This window comes from Somniosus microcephalus, chromosome 7, assembly GCF_052327205.1.
Source record: "Somniosus microcephalus isolate GS21.2 chromosome 7, FLI_Smic_1.0, whole genome shotgun sequence".
Classification (NCBI taxonomy): domain Eukaryota; kingdom Metazoa; phylum Chordata; class Chondrichthyes; order Squaliformes; family Somniosidae; genus Somniosus; species Somniosus microcephalus.
This window is the reverse complement of record NC_140993.1, coordinates 128766011-128786192: the sequence shown is the minus strand read 5'-3', so window position 1 is coordinate 128786192 and position 20182 is coordinate 128766011. Positions and strand designations below refer to the sequence as shown.

The window sequence follows — 20182 nt, the reverse complement described above, 5'->3', positions numbered from 1 at the left end:
CCTACCTGCTAAATATGGATGTAAACTGGGAGTTACTTCAGTCTGGATGGGTTGAACTGTATTTCATTACTGGCACCTGCCCAAAAAGAGGATGCTTATAGGATGTCAGGTGGTATTCAGTATCAACTGGCGCCACCCTCACCAGCCTATCTAAAATAGGGATCTTTGGATGCCTCTGATTTTTTATTTAAATACTTGATCCCACCTCCATTTTTGACCAGTTTGGTTTTGAAGTGGTCGAAAGATGGCATCCCTATAAATAAATAATGCAATTAGTGGATCTGTAGTAGAGTGCTGATATTCAAGGGAACAGATAGGGTAGATAGAGAGAAACTATTTCCGCTGGTTGGGGATTCTAGGACTGGGGGGCATAGCCTAAAAATTAGAGCCAGACCTCTCAGGAGTGAAATTAGGAAGCACTTCTACACACAAAGGGTGGGAGACGTTTGGAACTCTCTTCCACAAATGGCAATTGATGCTAGATCAATTGTTAATGTTAAATCGGAGATCGATAGATCTTTGTTAACCAAAGGTATTAAGGGATATGGGGCAAAGGCAGACATATGGAGTTAGGTGGCAGATCAGCTATGCTCTCACCGAATGGTGGAACAGGCTCCAGGGGCTCAATGGCCTACACCCGTTCCTATGTTGCTGTGAACGGGCTGGAGTCTGGACCGCACCGAACCAGTCTGGATTTACCCTGAGCCTGCCCCTTTAAGAGCGGCCAAGTCACGTGAGCGATCACATGACAGCGCGTGTTGTGAGCGGTCCACAGTGAGGCGGCGGTTGCTGCGCTTCTTCTCAGGTGAGCTGCGCGGCTCCAAGTCGGTTTCTTTTTAAAAATGGAGAAGCCTCGCCGAGGCTGACCCCGGGGAGGGAGGCTGGCTGCTTGCCACAGGCCGGTATGATGTTGTGGCCGTTCCCCTTGAGTGGATCCCGTTGCCTGCTCTCGCTGTGACTGGGCCCGGCTATCAGACGGTGTGCGTTTCTCTCCACTTCTCCCGACTTGTCATTAACCATACGGCGGGGGAGCAGCCCCGCCTCGCCTGTCCGTGCCTGCACCAGTCCGGGCCGGTGCCCGCTGACTCGCCCCCCAGTCCCCGCTCCTCTCAACCTGCTCAAACCCGCCTTTTGTTGATCTGAAATGTCAGGTGGTGTTTTGACAACAGTGCTGCCGATTTCTGACACCGAGGCGGGGGCGCGCAGCCGTCCCTGAAGGTCACCAGTGTTTTTTTTTAATTCTCTGAAGTAAGGCTGATTGTATTTAGCACGGCGAATTATCCCAGTGCCACTCTCTCCAGAACCGCTCCGGGATTTCCTGTAGTTCGCCAACAAGGTAATTAAACTACCGTTTCGGGTAAAATTAAAATTGGCCATTTCCCAGCCTTTCTTAACAACTATAATCTCTCATTCCTGGTGCCTTTTCCAGAGCTCTAATATCCTTATAAATAATGGGGGTACTCAGAATTACACAGTATTTCAACTGTGGCCTAACCCAGTGTTGTCCAGTACACTTGCCACATGTGGCTTATTGCGAATCCAGATGTGATTAATTGCATTTTTGATTAATAAATAGGCACTGTAGTTGGGCATGTGATTTTTGATAATCGTATTGGTGCAGCATATGCTTCTGTACTTTAGCCTTTTTGTGCATTTGTTGGTAAAATGATAAGATGAAAAGCAGTGTTTATTGATGTGTATTTTTTGCTTCCTTGGTTATTGATTATTGGTTATCTGCTAAAATGGTGTGTAACATTGATGAAAATAATGGACTTCGGCATTATGGAAACACCAGCACAATTGTATGGCGAGGGGAGCTGTCATCATGGTCAGCTCGACCAATCAGAATAACTTCTTCAGGCCAGCAGAAGAAAGCAAGCCCAACCAACAATGAGCAGCTCCTACAGGGCTTGTCATGGCAAAGGGCAAGCAGCGTCCAACCGCGTTCTGGATGGAGAGCAGGGGTGGGTCTCGTACAAATCAAAATTCCCAGAAGTTAAAGTACCACTTGTAACTGCTGGACAAAAATGTAGAAGCTACACTAAGACTTGTGTGCATGATAAATTCATGCCAGTATTCAAACTTTAGTGAAAGAGAAAGATTGGAAAGTTTTGCACTGAATAGTCAAGGACAGTAGTGTTTGGAGTATAGAATCTGCCTTGGTATAACCAATTTAGAAGTACCCAACTTCACGAAATACCTGCAGCAACAGCGTAGACTTTCTCCCAGGCACCATGATAAGTAAAATATGCACTAATGTTCCTCACAATGTGCATAAACTAAAACTGTGTTACTGTGGCTAATCAGTGATTTCTATTGGGCATAACTGTCCTGCACACATTCAACATAATTTCCTTTTATATTCAAAACCAATATGCTACAGGGGAAAAACTGCAATTTATGTTTAGCACGTAATAATATGTGATACTCCTAATTCATCACCATGTTTCTCTGACAGTGCCACCAGTTCTTTTCACTGTGTTTATAAACCTCAAAATCTATAATTGTACTGCTGGATGCTTTTATAGTTAAAATGGGCATACAAAAGGTTCACTTGCCTAACATTCAGTACTGAAAATCTAGTGACAACACTTGGAAGGGGCATCAGTAAAAGTTGAGATTGACTTTTCTTCCCCATGGGTCTTTCACAAATAAACTTTATTTAACAGCCCTAATTTAAATATATTTGTAAATGCTGTTTCTGTTGGGCAAAACTTGTAATTTTTGAGATCCAAAATAGATACTTTTATGTGCTGAAGGAGGATGGATAAAACTGCTCATACTTAATTCAAATTCACAGCAAATTCCACTCAATTAACCTCTTTCTAATTTGAAATTTAAATTTAAACATTGTACAGAAAATAAGCATAGTATTAGTGAAATTCGGTAGATTAAAAGGCACCCTTCAGTAAAGAATTGTTAAAATGTCTCCTTAGGGCCATGTACTATTATGGTTACAGTACAGTTGACTGTAATCTACACTAGCATAACAAGTTATACTTTTGTATAATACTATATTATCTGTAAATAGGATTAAATATGAACAAATTAGAGTAGAAATGTCTTTCCCAATTTGTAATGTTTGTGTTTCAAAACCAGTGTATAAGATTAGAGCTGCAGAAATCACACCCAAAACCTTACATTAGGTAGTTTAATGACAAAACTAAAACGGTGGATAAGTTGTACCTTGGTTTTGGAAGATATAAAACCATGCACATAGATCCAGCAGTCGGCATTGCCAATTTGATTTAGGGAAAGAAAGTAATTAGTAAAATAGATTATGTTTAACTAACATCGGTCTAAAATCTGATAATAGAACATGGAGAAACAGATGAGCTTCCAGCTAGGACCACCTTTCCTGTTTGGCTATTGGTGTGTAGGATTATATGGAGTAGAGTAGGAAGAATCTTGGTTTTCAGTGCTAGGTCTGCCCCTGTAGGTCCCTTTTAATTGTTGGCTAGTTAATGATCAACAATGCCCTGTAATATTCGAGACATACCTGGATTTACTGGATTACTAAGTCTGCCATGGCTAGTTGACGCTGTTCCAATCCTCCATCACCAGAAGTATTATTTTGGAGCCAGCTTGACCTCCGAGACCCCACTTACTTACACTAGAAGAAGGATAGTCGCTGATACGCATTAGACAATCGACCAGTGCAGCTTTGAACATTGAATGTATCCGAGCAGCAGATTTCAAAATTAATTGGAAATTTCTTTTTAATTAATGGTGCATCATTAATTTGCAAGCTGATTCCAGTACATGTTGAAACAGTGTGAGTGCTTCTTAAAATATTGGATGAATTGTTAATATTTGTACTTTGTCGGGGGTGGAATTGACATTCATGATACACTACTAACTGCAGTGAAATGATGGTATCACTTACTAATGCAGTTGCAGGTTATTTTTCTGAAGTCCTACGTGGTTTGGAATGTTTAATAAAATTACTTTGAATCAATTATTGTAGCATACTGAACTATATAAAATTGGACACCTCAATGCTACCTTATTGGCCCAGAAATTCGGGTCTCCACGGGTGAGTACGCACGGGGTACTCGCCCGTAGGCCCAATGGAAGTGCTGGTTTCCTGCATGCACGGGAAACCGGCACTTCCGTTCCCCTGAAAGAAGGGGTTCAGAGTTCGAACGCGTGTGCGGGAGAGGCTGCGCGTGCGCATCGAACTTCGGGTATTTTTTACACGTTTTCCCGGGAGGGTAAGTCTCCAGAATTTACATATATAAAAAGCAGGCGTAAGGCCTGCTTTATACAAGGTAAGTCGTGAATTAATTAAAATTAAAACATATTTTTTCCACAGGTTTATTATTTTTAAATACTTTAAAGAAAGGTAAGTTTATTTTTAGCCCTGTTAGAAAATAATTTTTTCAAAAATTTAAATTATTGTTTAAAATTCATGTAATTTATAGTTTATTTAAAAAATGTGATTTAAAAAAAAAAAAAAAAAATTATTTGAAGATTTAGTGATGTTTTGGAGCCCGTAGTATTTCTAAGTTTGACAGCACTTCCTGTCAGACGTATGAATGGAGCATTCCCTGCTCCGATTGGCTCTCCATGGCCCACGTGATCCCAGAGGACGCATCGAACTAACTGCGCCCCTGGGATACGCTAGCACTGCGTGCTGGTAGCTGGAGCAGGCCCAGGATCGGAATTCCACGGGGGCCCACAGCTCAACGGCCGGCGCGCAAGGTAAGTGCAGGTCGGGGGCTTGCACCCGCGGGAAGCCCCTGACCCGAATTTCTGGGCCAATATCTTTTCTGGTTGCTGTCTGTGGTCTTCAAATTAAAATGATTTTCTTTGGCCTCAGCAGTCCCACCGCTGTTGCTTGCCCATTGCTGTGAATTTGAATTAAAGTATGAGCAGTCTTACCCATCCTCCTCCAGTGTAAGGGATTCTATTTCACAGCCTATGGATTTATAGAATGTTTTCATACATGTTGACCAGGATATTTAAGTTTTCCCTCTTACAGCATATATCCAAGTACTGTAATGAGATGGAGTAGGATGCAGTGCTGAGAGGACAGAGACCAGCACAATTGGAAACATGTTGCCAGCAACTAGTTGCCCTTCTGGATGGTAATCTGGAGAATCAAATTGCTCTTTTAGTCAAATTGTTAAATACTTTTTTTAGTGAAACTGTGTTTGTCTTTTAGACTATTTAGGTATTCCGTAAATAGCTTTGTGCAAGATGGACACCAGAGGTGCTGTGGATGCTGCTGTTCCAACTAATATTATTGCTGCAAAGGCTGCTGAAGTTCGAGCAAATAAGGTCAACTGGCAGTCTTACCTTCAGTGAGTATAACTATAACTAAATAATTTAATTCTACGTAGTGACTCCTGCCAATGACCGGAAGCTGTGCAGAAGCGTACTGCGCATTAATCTGGAACCAGAAGCTTTTTTTTCCCCCAGAGAGCATTTTTCCTAACCGCCCGCTCGCTCCCGGCATTTTTCCTCACCGCCCGCTCCCTCCCAGCATTTTTAACTTTTTTTAGCGAACCCACTCCCGTGACTTCCGGTCCATTGGCAGCAGTCGTGTCCTTAATTCTATTGATCCCAGCAATGTGCACCATTGATGGCAGAATCTCCAGCTGTATTGTTCCCCATTTCTCCCTGCCTCCTTAAAACCTACTTATTTCACTGATTTTCTCTTCTGTCTAGCCCTGCTTGGGTCTACCCCCACCTTGAGAATTTTGATATATTGCATGTTTAACATGTCAAAACATAAGTACAAGTTACAGGAAACTTCGCGATATCCGGCACCGACGGGGCCGGCGTGATGCCGATCTATGAAAACTTCCGGACAGACCAGCGCTAATGTTGAAGGATACGGAGGTTTTCATCTCCGTATCTGACAACAAACACTGTTGCTTAGCAACCGCTTGTAAACGGTCGGACCGTACCGTGGAAGTGTCTCTGTAGCTTAGCAACAGCTTCAGAGAGGCTTTCCAGAGACTGTTTAAAAAAAAATGCTAGGAGAAGAAAAAAAAAAAGAGAAAAAACCTAACAAAATGGCTGCTGATTTCTGCCGTTAGATCGAGGTTTCCGGACATACAACCTCTGGATAAACCAAAGTTTCCTGTATATCAAATATAAATATGCAGGCACTTTGGATCTAATGTACATTAGGGAGAAGGGGTTCAGTAAAGTTGAATAAAGTTCCATGAGGAAAGAAACTTTTGAGGATGCTGTGCCGTTATTCATGCATGTCAACTCCTTTTCACATTAGACATTGCAAAGGCTAAGTGTTTATATTTGCTTGAAGTATTTTTGTTTTTTCCAAAGTTATTTTGTTGTTCAAACCTAAAGTATTTTACATTTTGTTTTACTTCTGACACAAAAACACATTTACTCATTGCCGCATTTAATTTGTTTTTCCTCAGTTGTAATAACCCCCCTCTCTTGTGTTTACCAGAAAAAGGTAATGGTTGCTTCTCATTTGTGGTCTACCAGGAGGTGAAAGTAGATGGATGTTACTGTTTTTTCCTTTTATCCCATAGTGCAGTTATTGGGAAAGTATTGTTTTAAAACGAGATGAATTATTTTGCGTACAAAATAGGTGCACAAGGCTTGGCTTAGTTGATTTCCATTGTGTGCACACTCTCTACACATGGCCTGTTTATACCGTAATTCGTAAACCGTGGCACTTCCCCTATCTGGCACAATCCAGTTTGTAAATGATGGATGTCAACACCAACCTTCACAATGGAAAGTGGATTCTCGAAGATATGCAGTCATTGTTAATACGCAACATCTAATGATCAGTCTAAAATGTCTCCCTAGTATGTCCTCTTTAAAAAGAGGAAACTTTTGCACAGAAGTATTTGAAAATGGAGTTGAGAGAAAATAGACTCTTCCTTCCCTCCCTCGTTTCCTTTTCCTACTCTACTCCGCTTCACTTCTCGCAAGTAGCCACACTCCGCTTGAGTCCCTCTAGAACAAAAACAATGGTGCCTCTCTGGGTATTCTTTGTCATGCTCATTGTGGTATTTATCGCTGGCTGTCCAGAACCATTTCCGGCAGCTAGCTCCTTGGGGGGGGGGGGGGGGGGGGGGGTGGTGTGTTTAATACTCTAACCTCCATTCCATCCTTGTTGCTTCTTTGACTGACCCCCCCCCCCCCAGCCTCTATAGGTGAATCATCAATCACTGCTCCCGAAGGATCAGATGTTGAGCCATAGAAGTGGCTGAAACCTCGTCAAAAAACTGGATTTTTGAGGAGGTTTTAAATGTGAAGAAATGTTGAGGCCAAGTGGTTTAGGAAAGGAATTTCAGAGTAGGGCTGAAGCAGCTGAAGGCTTTGCCACAAATGGTAGGAGAAGAAGCCGAGTTCGCAAAAAAGGCAGATTCTGAACACCAGAGAGTGCAGGAAGCGATATATGGTTAGAGGTGGTTGTAGAGTTAGTGTGTTAATGCCATGGAGGAATTCGAAGATGAGGAAGATTTTCAACTTAGAGGACTAGGACCCAGTGTAGGTTAGGGAGGATGGCAGGCATGAGCAAGCAGAACCTGGTGTGGGACAAGCAATGGGCAGCAAATTGGAGTTAATGGAGGGTGGAAGATAGAACGCTGGCAATGAGAAATCATTAGAAATTGTGTTTAGAGATGCCAAGTATGGATAAGGATTTCAGTGGTGCTGAATTGAGATAGAAGTGGAAGCAGTCAATGTTGCTTGCAAACATACAAAAAGAGGGTGAAAAAAGATCATAAGGTCCATCGTGTGTTTCCCCCCTCCACCAAAGCCATCCAGGCAACAGTGAAACCACATACACACACCATTCACCCACCCCTTAACCACACAACCTCCTGGAAGAGGCAGAAAAAAAAACTACAGCCAAGTCAGGAAAAGCTCTTGGAAAATCCCCTGTGACTCCCCAAGGCAATCATGCAAGTTCCAGGAGAACATGATAGCCTGTAGTTCTTATCATCACAGCTAACTACCAACTCACTTTATTTAATTCAAAATGTTTTCTTAGGAATCTGTCAAGTTCCCCTTTAAAAGACTGTAGCAACTCTTGACCGATGGCACATTTTGGTAGTTTATTCTAGAAGTGTTGACTTTCAGTGACAAGAAATACTTTGACATCTAGCCTAAATCTTTGCCTACATCTAGCTATCTCAAATAAGTTAAACCTGAGCTCCTGAAGCCTATCCTCATAACAAAGAGCCCTAAGACTAGATCTCATTCTGGTCACCCTCCTCTTCATCTTCTCCCATGCCTAGATATTCTTCAACGTATGCTGGGACCAAAACTCAACACAACACTCCAAATTCCGATGTACCAGAGTCTTGTGTTAGCTTCAGTATAGTGCTCTTTTTTTTGCACTCCATGACCCTAGCAATACAACCTAAAACCCTATTTGCTTTCTCTAAAACTACCTTGTAAGATTTTCGATCTTTAATGAGTGATAAGCTATTTTTGTTTATTTGTTACCTTTAACTGGTACTCATGCATGATATGAACATGCCTGGAGTATTCTAATTCGAAGTGCAAATGACATCAGCCTAAAACTGCTTCAGTAGAAGTTATTAATGGGAGTAAATCTTATTGGGGCCTAGTCATGTAGCGCTCCACAAGGCTCTGTATTGGCTTCATTGATATTCAGACAATTTAATGATCTAACTTCTTTGTAAGTTGGTGTTACTTTATTGAATGCTTTTTGGAAATCAAGGTATGCAATATTTACCTAACTTGTTTAATTGTGCCTGCAACGTATTTATTTAATCTGAATTAGTAACCACTGTCTGCATTTTACGTTGTCAGCTAATATGAGAGTGGTTCCACTTGAGCTTCTAGCTGTCCTCATTAACAAAGACAATTAACATTAATGGTCCATTCACAAGGCCCCCAATTAGATCCATTCCCATTAATACAACCTGATGGGCCTTCAATAACCACAAAACTAGAAGTTATAGACTTAAACAAGTTGGCTTTTAATCACTAAGATCAGAGCTAACATCTCAACACGCCGACTGGTTCACAGGAATGAGTCATACAGATCCTAGGATCTTTATGTAAGAGAAGTCGGGCAGAGCCAAGACCTGGAACCTCCCAGGTTAGTCGGGAAAGAGGAAGTGAAACTATACACAGTGGGGGAGGGTAATATACATGAGTGCAAAACGAATACAGGATCAAGACAAACAGATTTCATTACACAACCCTTTACATTTGCGATTTTAACCAGCTACCTATCCAATTTAATAGCTGTTTTATAATCAAAATGATCTAATGTTTAGCAATAATAATCTTGTGGTACTTTATCGAATGCTGTTTGTGTCACAGGCAGTTTCCCCAGAAGACTAATTGATTACAGTTGATCTGAACAATACCCACTTTCACAGTGACATTTGATCATGCATAGAAAGTTTCTAGTCAGCTTTTAGAGATAAGAGTTACTGATGCCAGTTATTACTAGCCCCAATGTGTTTGCAAAGTAAACTTGTTTTTTTGCTGACGTGACTGCAGCATTTGTATGTTTATCAATTTCAGAGCTCTTCTGCAAGAGACTGATCAAGCACCATATAGCAGCTCTTTCCACAATCCTAGGGTTCTAGATTTCTCACCATTTTTGGAGAATAATAGTTAGAATTAAAGCAGCATCAGTGCTGAGCTTTGGACATTTCTAAGACGGGTCTTCTTCCTGTTGGACCATTTTACCATAATCTGATAGTGACAAACATCTTTGTAGTCCCAGAAACCAGACTATTCAGATGGCCTGCCTGACTTAATCTTCTTTGTGGTTAGTTTCTGAATTGGCCATCATTGCTACAACTCCTGAAGGTGGCTTCTTCCACACTGAGGGATGTTGGGTTATGTGCTCAGGCCTATGCTATTGGAGAAGTCCCGGTACAATGTTTCCTGCTTTCAGTGCCAATTACTTCTGAGGCTTTAAGTGGCATAGCTATCAGTAACGTGTCTAGTAACTAGTCAGCGTTCGTTTGGATTATACCTTCAAATTAAGTACATCAACAATTGGGTGGGACTCATTCAAGATTCTCTGTCGGACTGCGCTGATGTCATTTTTGCCAGAAACAGTATGAACCTAAGAATTAGGAGCAAGAGTAGGCCATACCACCCCTCGAGCCTGCTCCACCATTCAATAAGATTATGGCTGTTCATCTACCTCAACACCACTTTCCTACCTGATCTCCATATCCCTTGATTCCCCTAGAGTCCAAATATCTATCTCCGCCTTGAATATACTCAACGATTCAGCATCTACAGCCCTTTGGGGTAGAGAATTCCAAAGATTCACAACCCTCTACGTGAAGAAATTCCTCCTCATCTCAGTCTTAAATGGCTAACCGCTTATCCTGAGACTGTGCCCCCCAGTTCTAGACTCTCCAGCCAGGGGAAACAACCTCTCCGCATTTACCCCGTCAGTCCCCCTCAAAATCTTACATATTTCAATGAGAACACCTCTTTGTTCTAAACTCCAGAGAGTATAGGCTCAATCTCTCCTCATAGGACAACCCTCTCATCCCAGGAATCAATCTAGCGAACCTTTGTTGCAACGCCTCTAAGGCAAGTATGTCCTTCCTCAAATAGGGAGACCAAAATTGTGCATGGTACTCCACATGTAGTTTCACTAAAGCCCAGTACAATTGTAGCAAGACTTCCTTACTGTTGTGCTCCAACCCCCTTGCAATAAAGGCCAACATGCCATTTGCCTTTCTAATTGCTTGCTGTACCTGCGTGCTAACTCTGTTTCCTGTACAAGGACACCTAAATCTCTCTCAACATTTAACAGTTGCTCTCCATTTAAAAAAATATTCTATTTTTCTATTCCTACAAAGTGAATAAGCTCACATTTCCCCACATTATACTCCATCTGCCACCTTATTGCCCATTCACTTAACCTGTCTATATCCCTTTGCTGGCTCTGTGTCCTCCTCACAGCTTACTTTCCCACCTAGCTTTGTATTGTCAGCAAACTTGGATACATTACACTAGGTGCCTTCATTTAAGTCATTAATATAGATTGTAAATAGTTAAGGCCCTAACACTGATCCTTGTGTCCCTACTAGTTACAGTTTGCCAACTTGAAATGACCTGTTTATTCCTACTCTGTTTTCTGTCCTTTAACCAATCCTCTATCCATCCATGCTAATATATTACCCCCAACCCCATGAGTCCGTACCTAGCATAGCAACCTTATAAGTGGCACCTTATCAATGCCTTTTGGAAATCTAAATGAGCTACATCCACTGGTTCCCCATTATTTGCCCTGCTAGTTACAGCCTAAAAAAACTATTTTGTTAAACATAATTTCCCTTTCACAAAACCATGTTGACTCTGCCGAATCATATGATTTTCTAAGTGCCCTATTACCACTTCCTTAATAATGGCTTCCAGCATTTTCCTGACAACTGATGTTATGCTAACTGACTTTTGCTACATTTGCTACCTTCCAGTCCGCTGGGGCCATTCTAGAATCTAGGGAATTTTGGAAGATCACAACCAATGCATCCACTATCTTTGCAGCTACTTCTTTTTAGAGCCTGAGAATGTAGGCCATCAGGTTCAGATGATTTGTCGGCTTTTAGTCCCATTAGTTTCTCGAGTACATTTTCTCTACTGATCTTAATTACTTTAAGTTTCTCGCTCTCATTAGCCCCTTGGTTCCGCACTATCTTTGGTATGCTTTTTGTGTTTTCTACTGTGAAGAGATACAAAATATTTGTTTAAAGTCTCTGCCGTTTCTTTATTCCGCATTATAATTTCTCCTGTCTCTGCCTCTAAGAGACCGACGCTTACTTTTGCTACTCTCTTCCTTTTTACATACTTGTAGAAGCTCTTCCAATCTGTTTTTATATTTCTTGCTAGTTTACTCTCATTCTATTTTCTCCCTTTTTTAATTAATTTTTTGGTCGCCCTTTGCTGGTTTCTAAAGCTGTCCCAATCCTCAAGCTTACTACTATTCTTCGCAACATTATAAGCCTCTTCTTTTAAACTAATACTATCCTTAACTTCTTTAGTTAGCCACAGATGGGTCACTTTTCACAGAATCACAGAAACCCCACAGTGCAGATAGAGGCCATTTCGGCCCATCGAGCCTGCACCGACACATATCCCACCTGATCCCCGTAACCCCTACACTAACACATATCCCACCCTATCCCCGTAACCCCACGTATTTAATCCCCTAACACTAAGGGTCAATTTATCATAGCCAATCAACCTAACCCGCACATCTTTGGACTGTGGGAGGAAACCGGAGCACCCGGAGGAAACTCACGCAAACACGGGGAGAATGTGCAAACTCCACACAGACAGTCTCCCGAGGCCGGATTCGAACCCGGGTCCCTGGCGCTGTGAGGCAACAGTGCTAACCACTATGCCACCGTGTTGCCCATGGAGTTTTAATTTCTTAATGGAATGTATATTCGTTGAGAATTTTGGAATATTTCTTTAAATGTTTGTGACTACTTATCTACTGTCATACCTTTAAATCTAATTTCCCAATCTACCGTAGCCAACTCACCCCTCGTATCTATGTAATTGGTTTTATTTAAGTTTAGGACTCTAGTTTCAGACTTGAGTATTTCACTTTCAAACCCAATGTGTAATTCATCATATGATCATTCTTCCCCAGATGATTCTTTACTATGCAATTACTAATTTACCCTGTCACATTACACAATACAAGATCTAAAATAGCCTGTTCCCTGGTTGGTTTCATGATGTAATGTTCTAGGAAACTGTCTTGAATACATTTCATGAACTTGTCCTCTAGACTACCTTTGCCAATTTGATTTGCCCAGTCTATATGAAGATTGATGTCCCCCACAATTATTGCATTACTTTTGTTACAAGTTCCTATTATTTGTTGATTAATGCTCTGTCCAATGGTATAGCTACTGTTAGGGGGGCCTATAAACTACTCGCATCAGTGTTTTCTGCCCCATGTATTTCTCCTCTCCACCCATACTGATTCTACTTCTTGATCTTCTGAGACAAGATCTTTTCTCACTATTGTCCTTATGTCATCCTTTATTATCAGGGCTACCCCACTCCTTTTCCATTCTGCCTGTCTTTTTGAAATGTCAAGTACCCTGGAATATTCAGTTCCCAACCTTGTTCACCTTGCAACCACATCTCTATAATGGCTCTTCGATCAAACTGATTTAAACCTAGGGTCCCTATCCCTGACCACTAACCATACCTGTACCACTACCTAACATAAGTGGTGTGACTGCCTCCTGGATCAAAGTGTCCAGGTAACAACCCCCCCCCCCCCCCTGCCTCCCTGGTTCCCCACAATGTCTGTGCCTTGGACTCCAGCTCAACAACTCTGAGCTGAAGTTCTTTGAGATGCAGACAATTACTGCAGAAGTGGTCCTCTGGGATCGCGATGTTCTCCACAAACTCCCACATGCTGCAGTTGCGGCACATCACCTGCACTGCCATCCCTATATAACCTTGTTATCACTCGCCACTATCTGTAATACCTTAGACCTAGCCAAGCTTCTTGAACAAAAATTATTAATAAGCCACTCAAGGTTGCTGCTAGAAAATTGGGAAGCTTGGACGTTTGGCAGGTTAAAGCTTTTACTGCAAATGTTAGAGACCACTATCAACAGTGTCTTAAGTATCTTAAAGATTCTGTATCCTCAATAACTATGTAAAAGGATTTTGAAAGGCTCAGGTTTTTACAATATTGTTTTTCCTGCTACTGATAAAGATTAAATTCACTAGCAATGCAAGGACTGATTTTTGCAGTGCAATTTAGATGTAGTCTTGAATGTTTAGCTGCTTCAGAAAGCTGGGTGATTACCTGCCTGCAATTTTGTGCAGCCAGCTAATTTAAATAATTATTCACCGCCTGCTTTGCAGCTTTAGCCTTTACAGGTAGCTAGTTTAATGCAGAGAATTTAAAGTGAGATGGTCATTTAAAGGTAAGTGGGCATATAGAGTGGCAAAAATTCTTAGAACTTTTAGAAAGGCGCAAAGCACAGTCAATTTTTTGGCAAGCTTTCCCAAGGCTAAAGGGGAATGAAGTGAAAGGAAACTCCTTGCGGAGCACAAAATGAAGTCTGTGAACAATGACTGAATAGTGCTGCAGTTGATTCTTGTTCTGTGGCTGACAAGTGGAGGTGCTGCTATACAAGGTGGGTGCAAGGATGCTTTCCCTGTTGGGCACTCAAGGGCTTTCTGTCCAGAGGATGGGTGTGTATCATTCCTGGCCATATTTGGTGACCAGGCTCAATGCTGTATATACTACCTGTAGGACCTGGAACAGATGCAAAAGATGATGGGAAATTAAGGAATCTGACTGCTCTTCAGTATCATGTCTCGGTAGATGACCCAAGATTGCATGTTGCAGCATGTTCCCTATTAATATGTTCTGCATTCACACTCAAATTTACAGCACTTTCATTGCATTTCATGCATACCTATACGTCAGCAGGGCACACAGTCAAGATGTAACATACAATTGAATGCCTTGCCATACTGACTCCTTACAAGCCATCGTAACATAACCTAGCTGTGTGATGCATTGCCACTTGGTAACATCCAAGATAACATGTCAGTCACTGTGCATGTTCTGCTTCAACCTAGTACAGGAAACTTTTTTATCCGGGACCGGCGTGGTGCCGGTTGATCAAAGTCTGTATTACAGAGAGGTATACTTACTAAGGTACGAGAGCCCCGTACACGGCCACAGATCCAGGTGTCCCTGTTGCATGGCAACAGGTGCAGGAACCCCGGTTACACAGCCACTAATATGAAGTAAAACTTACCTGAACCTACTCCTGAATTTTGCCGGTTAAGAGAGATTTTTGGTTATTTAGGTGCCGGTAAAGAGAGTTTCCGGCACCTTGAAACTACATATCTGCTTGTATTCTGTGCTACTTTTTGTACAAGGGCACAAAACTGACCTGAAGCTAGGCTTCCCTAATTATGCTTAGGTGGCAAGGACACATCTCCTCTTGCCTTCCCAAGTAGCTCTGGTGGTGCTCTCTGAACCTACATATTTGACAGATGCCAGTCCCTGCAGGTTGTCTTGGATGTAGATGAAGCTCCCTCTGGTCATCCCTCTGCAGCTCTTCTAATCCTCAAAATCCCGGGGGGCATGACTAATTCCCAGATGAATGCAATCGTAACCGTGCTTAAAATGAGTTTAAAGCTCCCTGAAATGTTACAATATGGAAAAACAGGCAAAGCTTAAAATAAGGTAAAAAAATAAACAAATGCAAAAAAAGGGACCAAGTAACAAATTGAGAAGCCATCCTAATCAGCACAACACAGCCCAAATCCATGCCCATCTTTCCTGGCACTCCATGTTTGAATCCATCCAATCAGATTTCCGTCTCTGCCACAGTACCAAAACAGCTCTTATCAAAGTCACAAATGACATCCTACGTGACTGTAACAAAGGTAAACTATGCCTCGTCTTTCTCGACCTGTCTTCAGTCTTTGATATGGTTGACTACTCCATCTTCCTCCAACGCTTCTCCACCGTTGTCCAGCTGAGTGTGACTGCACTTGCCTGGTTCCATTCTTACCTATTTAATCATAGCGAGAGAATCACCTGCAATGGCTTCTCTTCCCGCTCCCACATCGTTACCTCTGGTGTCCCCCAAGGATCTATCCTTGGCCTCCTCCTCCTATTTCTCATCTATATGCTGCCCCTTGACAACATCGTCCGGAAACACAGCGTCAGTTTCCACATGTATGCTGACGATACCCAGCTCTACCTCACCACCACCTCTCCCGACCCCTCCACTGTCTAACTTGTTATCCAGTAGTGGATGAGCAGAAAGTTCCTTCAGTTAAATATTGGGAAGACCAAAGCCATTGTCTTCAGTCCCTGCCACAAACTCTGTTCCCTAGCCACTGACTCCATCCCTCTCCCTAACATCTGTCTGAGGCTGAGCCACACTGTTTGCAACCTTGGTGTCATTTGACCCTGAAATGAGCTTCCGACCACATTTGTGCCATAGCTAAGTCCACCTATTTCCACCTCTAACATCTCCCATCTCCGCCCCTGCCTCAGCTCATCTGCTGAAACCTTCATCCATGCCTTTGTTACCTCTAGACTTCACTATTCCAACGCAGTCCTGGCTGGTCTCCCACATTATACCCTACCTAAACTTGAAGTCATCCAAAACTCAACTGCCCGTGTCTTAACTTGCACCAAGTCCCGTTCACCCATCACCCCTGTGCTTATTGACCTACATTGGCTCCCGGTTAAGCAATACCTCGATTTTAAAATTCTCATCTTATCAAATCCCTCCATGGCCTCGCCCCTCCCTATCTCTAATTTTTTCCAACCCCACAACTGCGCTCCTCTAATTCTGGCCTCTTGAGCATCCCTGATTATAATCGCTCAACCATTGTTGGCCGTGCTTTCAGCCGCCTAGACCCTAAGCTCTACAAATTCTCTCCCTAAATCTCTCCGCATCTACCTCTTTCCTCCTTTTAAGACACTCCTTAAAACCCACCTCTTAGACCAAGCCTTTCGTCATCTGCTCTGATTTCTCCTTTTTTGGCTCGGTGTCAAACTTTGTCTTTTAACACTCCTGTGAAGTGCTTTGGGATGTTTTAAGACGTTAACACCACTATATAAATAGTTGTTGTGTAAGAAAAAGGTTAAAGGTTAGGAACGGGCTTCCACTGCAAACATTTCTTTGAGGCATCGAACGATCCCCGTAAATTTTCTCAGCAAACCAAGAAGTTGCATGCCTGCAGTATTTGTATAATTTCTGAGGGGCTACTGCACGTATGATTGTGGCAGGCAATAGTAACCATCCCCCTATACTATCTATATAGTGCAGTTATTGTCTTTGTTCTGCATTAGCCTATTTACATTTGAGTTTTACAACATTGAAGTAAATGTAAAAGATACTTTGGACAAATTTAACCATTACTAAAAAAAGTCAAGAGCTCTGCTTATCCTTTTGTGCATATTAATGTAACATTCTGGAACACAATGTCTGTTGACACTTGTGTTCTTTTCTCAGAGGGCAGATGATTTCAGGTGAAGATTGTGAGTTCATTAAAAGGTTTGAAGCTGCCCGTTCAGAAGATAAACAGCGGATACTGGATAATGAAGGACACCAGGTAAAATCTGGAATCATTGTATATTTATTTTCTGTTTTAAATAATGCTTGTACTTAGCAAGGAAATGATGTCCATGTTGGTGAGTGGAATATCTTTTTGTGTTTTAACTCAGTATCATCCTCTAATGCTGGAAGGTCAATTATGGCATGAGTTAAAGTTAGCAAAGAATATTCTCTGCTGTGCTAAAGTGAACTTTCCATTTCTCGTAAGGGCATTCTTTTCTCCTCTGACTTTCCCTGTCCATCAAAACCATTGCTCAAAAAGAAACAAATTCTTAACCTCTCTGTCTTCTCAAACTACCATCCTGGATCTAGTGTTTCTTTACTCTCAAGGCTAGGAACATTTTTGACCCCTCATTTCTGGGGCAAAGTAATTAAGCTGTTGGTGTTACCAAATGCAAGGCTATTATATTTACCAGACTATTTCTAAAGGCTTATCTGGTGTGCATTTGAAGTATGATTTTTGCATGTTGCAGAGATATCTTGGTTGAGGTGATCTGGAAAACTTGATCATTTGTTTATGTAATTCAAAAATGTATAATGCTTAGGCATTGATGGAGATTGCTGTTTTTTGATAGCTGCGGTAACACTTTCTCAGCTATTGCAAGAATGGCTCATTTTAAAAATCTCTAAAATATACAGAATATTATTAAAGGCAGCTATTCTTGGTTTGAATATGCAGCAGTTAAGTTAGTATTAAAAATCATGACAGTTTAGGATTTTTGGTATGAAAATTATATCCACTTTATTTCATGTGCTGGGAAATTGACATTTTGATGAACATGTACAGTGGAGAAGTAAAAAATGTAAAAGGCAACTTTCACTATGGCACCTTGGATAACATATTGGCCCAGAAATTCGGGTCGGGGGCTTCCCGCGGGTGCAAGCCCCCGATCTGCACTTACTTAGCGCGCTGGCCGTTGAGCTGTAGGGCCCCGTAGAATTCCGATCCAGGGCCTGGTCCAGCTGCCGGCGCGCTGTGCTTGCGTATCCCAGGGGCGCAGTTAGTTCGATGCGTCCCCTGGGATCACGTGGGCCATGCGGAGCCATTCGGAGCAGCGAATGCTCCATTCATAAGTTTTGACAGGAAGTGCTGTCAAGACTTATAAATACTACAGCCCCAAAATAGCACTAAACCTTCCATTTTTTTTTTTTAAATCACATTTTTTAAATAAACTATAAATTACATGAAATAACTATTTTAAACAATAATTTAAATTTTTGAAAAAAATAATTTTATATTCTAACGGGGCTAAAAATAAACTTGCCTTGCTTTAAAGTATTTAAAAATAATAAACCTGTGGAAAAAATGTTTTAATTTTAATTAATTCACCACTTACCTTGTAAAAAGCAGGCCTTATGCCTGCTTTTTATATTTCTAAATCCTGGAGGCTTACCCTCGCGTGAAAACCTGTATATAAAAAAAAAAACACCTAAGTTTAATGCGCACACGCATCCTCCCCCGCGCACGCGTTCGACCTCTGAACCTCTGCTTTCAGAGGAACGGAAGTGCCGGTTTCCCGCGCATGCACAATGCATGCAGAAAACCGGCACTTCCATCGGGCTTACGGGTGAGTACCCCGTGCGTACTCACCTGTGGAGACCTGAATTTCTGGGCCATTCTTGGCATCTTTCACACACTGCAAAAGTAGTCCATACAAATGCCATGTTCCTGTTTTACCTCTACCTTTTGTAGATTTCAAAGCATTAATATGCATTCTGTCTGCTAATGGAAAAAATAAGGCATTTCTGAGTTTCAAATTTTCATTTGTACTGTAATCCTTTTATTTACTGCAAGAAATAGCTTTCTTCTGTAGGTCCCAATATTGGAAAGAAATCCTACGTTCATCACTGAACAAACAGATTTGGTTTGTGATTAATGTTAGTCCCAATGACTCATCATTGTGTACTGATCAATGTTTTAGGTACAAGTATGCTGTCATTATATATGTGTATATTGTATATTTTCAAAGGTTTACAATTAATTGTGCCACTTTCACAATTTTTTGAAACCATTTGAAATTTTATATGTATATAAGTTATAAATAAATGCTTTAATAGTCTGAATTTATTTTTTTTAGTGTGCCAAAACCTTTCTGAATTTAATGGCCCACATTTCCAAGGAGCAAACTGTGCAGTACATTCTGACAATGATTGATGATATGCTGCAGGTATGTTTACTATTGTAGGATATTTTCATTGTGTAACATAGCATTTATTTTGAGCATTACATGTTTGTTTCCGAGGGATGCTAATGTTATGAATTTGACAGCATTGCAATGCATATGGTGAGGAATGACTTTGAATGTAAAGTGAATATTTAGCATTTACTAAGCATTTGTTAAAACTAAGGGGTAATTTTTTTGCCTTCAGTAATCCAGGCACAGAGCTTTGTAAGTCAGGAGTGAAATTTTAATGGATGGGAAATCCAGGGTGTGTGTCTGAATTCCTGATATATGTTCCCAGCATGTGAAGCTCTGAGCAAGGACACTGAAAATGAAAATTTACCCCATGACACTAGTCTGAGTTTTATTATATTGAAATATATTTTTGCCCAAATCTCCTTGGAGTAAACTAATTAAAAAATTTATTCATGTTTTTAAAAAAAAAAGGCAGGATATTTTCTGCAGATTAATGCAATTTCTGTTCATACTCAATTTCAACCATTTCAACTTGCCTCTTTCAATTTTCTCCCTTCTTCCATTTAAGTCAGTGACTCATAATTTACTTATGATTCTATTAGAGTGGTAACTCTTTGCACTTTGCTAAAGTTCATGTGTGATCTCAGACAGAATAGGTTGGCAAGTTATTCCATCATACAGGGCATCATAGCTGATCCTGTCCTTAGCAGGCATCAACATATGTTCACTTTTCTAGCGAGGATTGCTGTTTGTCAATCACAAGGTACACGAGGATAAGGAAAACCTTTGGTCTATCTCAGCTTATCTATCCATCCTGTAAGCCCACATCCCAGAATTCAATGGTTTCTAAAATTATTCCATAGCCTTTACTTCCACTACTGTAGTGTATGTACCTTGAAGAAGGAACTATATTCTGCAGCCCCTGTATACTGCAGTACCAGTAGTGACCACCCCTGTAGTAGC

The 20182-nt window shown here is 41.3% G+C and overlaps 1 protein-coding gene across 1 annotated transcript in view; it reads left to right on the top strand.

Annotated features, from left to right (window-relative positions):
* Positions 1-848: 848 nt before the first annotated feature.
* atp6v1h (ATPase H+ transporting V1 subunit H) overlaps positions 849-20182 on the top strand; it is a 173402-nt gene continuing 154068 nt past the window's right edge. The window contains exons 1-4 of the mRNA XM_085993957.1: positions 849-1336; positions 5168-5306; positions 16980-17079; positions 19160-19249. Of these exons, the coding sequence (XP_085850083.1) occupies positions 5203-5306; positions 16980-17079; positions 19160-19249 (294 nt within the window). The 5' untranslated portion in view covers positions 849-1336; positions 5168-5202. The remainder of the gene's footprint in view (positions 1337-5167; positions 5307-16979; positions 17080-19159; positions 19250-20182) is intronic.